Source organism: Penaeus monodon, chromosome 40 (genome assembly GCF_015228065.2).
Source record: "Penaeus monodon isolate SGIC_2016 chromosome 40, NSTDA_Pmon_1, whole genome shotgun sequence".
NCBI classification, from domain to species: domain Eukaryota; kingdom Metazoa; phylum Arthropoda; class Malacostraca; order Decapoda; family Penaeidae; genus Penaeus; species Penaeus monodon.
The window spans coordinates 27,500,259-27,502,758 of record NC_051425.1 but is presented as its reverse complement, the minus strand read 5'-3'; the positions used below and the strand labels follow the sequence as shown (position 1 = coordinate 27,502,758).

Here is a 2,500-nt window from a genome sequence, read left to right as displayed (position 1 = left end):
GGAGGGAAAGGAGAGGGGTGAGGGGTAATCTAGAGGACGGGGGAAGGGAGGGGAGAGGGGGATTGAGCGTAGAGGGAAGGGGAGGGAGGGGAGGAAGGAGGAGGGGCGTAACGGAGAGGAGGAAAGGGGTTGGTGAACGAAGAGCGAAGAACCAGTGTGTCCTTGACCTGCGCCACGGAAGGACTGCAGGTGTCGCATTGTTATTGAAGTGCCTTCCTCGTGATAATAACACTGAAGGATCTGTGTCGCCTGTGAATTACATGAAGTTTTTATCATTTTCTTTTATCTTTTTATCATCATTATTGTGTGATTGATATATACATGAAGAAGACGAAACAGAAGGTGTGGTTTCAACTGTGTTTTTGTCCGATCAGTTGAGTTTATTTTAATATTAGAAAGAAGAGAAGAGATAATTTATACGTGAACAATGGAAACAAATACTACTCATTTTACACCGATAATGGTATTAATTTGGTAAGTTTTTTTCTTATTTTTCTGTTATTTAGTATAACTAGTATAACTATATAATAATATGGATTGTATTTATTTTACTACAATCCTATTCCTTTTCATAACACTAGTTTATTACATGATAAAAGTTACGCCAATTTTTACACCGGTCCAGTCAGTTATTGATATAATACTACCCTAAAATAATCTTATTATTCAAGTGAGATGCATGGACTACCTTGAAGAGTTGATGTATAGAGGAAATGGGCAAGAGAAGGGGGAATGACGTGAATACAGGGAAACAAAAGAACGATGGATTGGCAAAGATGAAGTGAAGGCATCTATGAAGAGTGTAGAGGCAATTAATCCACGTGACGTGCTAGTGGAGGCATGGGAATATTTAACGGAAAGGCAGTGAATTTTAAACAAGATCGTTTATCAAAGCCTTAGAAAATGAAAGGCGGTGTGGAGAGTGGAAAAGGTGTATTGGCACCTGTATACATTAAAAAGGTAATGTATACAGTCGTAATAACTATGATAAGAGTACATCCGATCACCTACAGTATGAAGTTACGGGGAAGAATAATGGAAAGTAAGCTGAGAGAAGATATTATAATCGGTGAACACTTTCATAGCTTTATTCCAGGAAAGAACACCTTGAGATTGAGACTGTTGTGAGAGAAGTATAGAGAAGGACAGAAAGAGTTAATTATTGCGCCTGTGTATTTAGAGAACGGGTTATGAGATACAAAGCTATTGGATGTGGGAAACTGAAGTGGCTGAGAAGTGAGTGAGGATGGTGTAGGAATTGCCTGAATCCGGAATGGCAAAATGAGTTAAGATGGTGTAGGATTTGCTTGAGAACAGCGTGTCAGCGGTAAAGTGCTTCAGTTATAGGTGCGGGCTAACAGCTTTATGTAATGGAAAGAGCGTTAGAGAGACTAAGAAAGTGCAGGTAGGGTACAGAGGGTGGAGAAGAGTTGCAGGAGTGATAATGTGACAGAAGGTTATCTGCGAGAGTGAAAGGGAAAGTTTGCAAGACGGGGGTGAGACCAGATATATTGGTGGCGGATTTCGCTGGGACGACCGAGAGCTGTCAAGATTAGGTATAAGATTGTAGGAACTGCGCAACGCACAAGTAGGAAGGGGTGTATATACTATACGCACACACACACCGCAAATCACGCAAATCTCAATAAGTAACACACACACACACACACACACACACACACACACACACACACACACACACAAAATATATATATATATATATATATATATATATATATATATATATATATATATATAAGATGGAGTAATCCAATGCCGCATTGATATAGATATATAACACAGGACCCTAACCTTTCACGCTCCCGCGTAGAGTGCCCAGTACTAAACCAACCATGCCGTAGGACCCACTAGAAGGAGTGAGCAACTAGGATCTAACTAGCTACAAAAATATACACCAAGATCACTCCTGTGTCACACAACTTTTTATTTATTGCTGCTGCGCTTTTTTGTCAAAGTTTTGAGCATTGTAACATCCCTTATACGAAAGTTGAGATAAGGATAAGTCCGATATGCGAAGCTTAGCCTCGCCCGGGCTATGCCATGAGGGGAGCCCGGCCTGTGTCGACTGATGCTTAGAATTCCAGTTGAATATAAGGTATCTGATGAGCTATTTGCATTTTCCGTATGTTACATATTTAGTCATATTTAATTTGTATCGGAATATCTTCAAATAACAAAGAAAAAATATTGAATTGCAAACTGGCGGCCATTGACTTCGTTATGCGCACTAATTTTTTTTTCTTAATTTCCGTAATACAACTAAATTATTGTGTTAGTACAACATTTGTTGCCTTTCCCTTTTCATCTTTAATTTTGCAATAATAAAAAGATTTTATTTTACGAATTTAGTGAAACGAGTTCGAACAATCATTCACGGTTTCTGAAGACGCAGAAAATATTTTTTGTAACTTCCAAGCTTCCTCATAATTATTTCTGCATTCTCACCATTGATATGTAATCTATTTATCTTATTTTATAA

General features: G+C 38.6%; 1 protein-coding gene across 1 annotated transcript in view; it reads left to right on the top strand.

Annotated features, from left to right (window-relative positions):
* Positions 1 to 105: 105 nt before the first annotated feature.
* Positions 106 to 2,500, top strand: part of LOC119597801 — a 17,039-nt gene continuing 14,644 nt past the window's right edge. Inside the window, exon 1 of the mRNA XM_037947437.1 lies at positions 106 to 474. Coding sequence (XP_037803365.1) covers positions 428 to 474 — 47 coding nt within the window. The 5' untranslated portion in view covers positions 106 to 427. The remainder of the gene's footprint in view (positions 475 to 2,500) is intronic.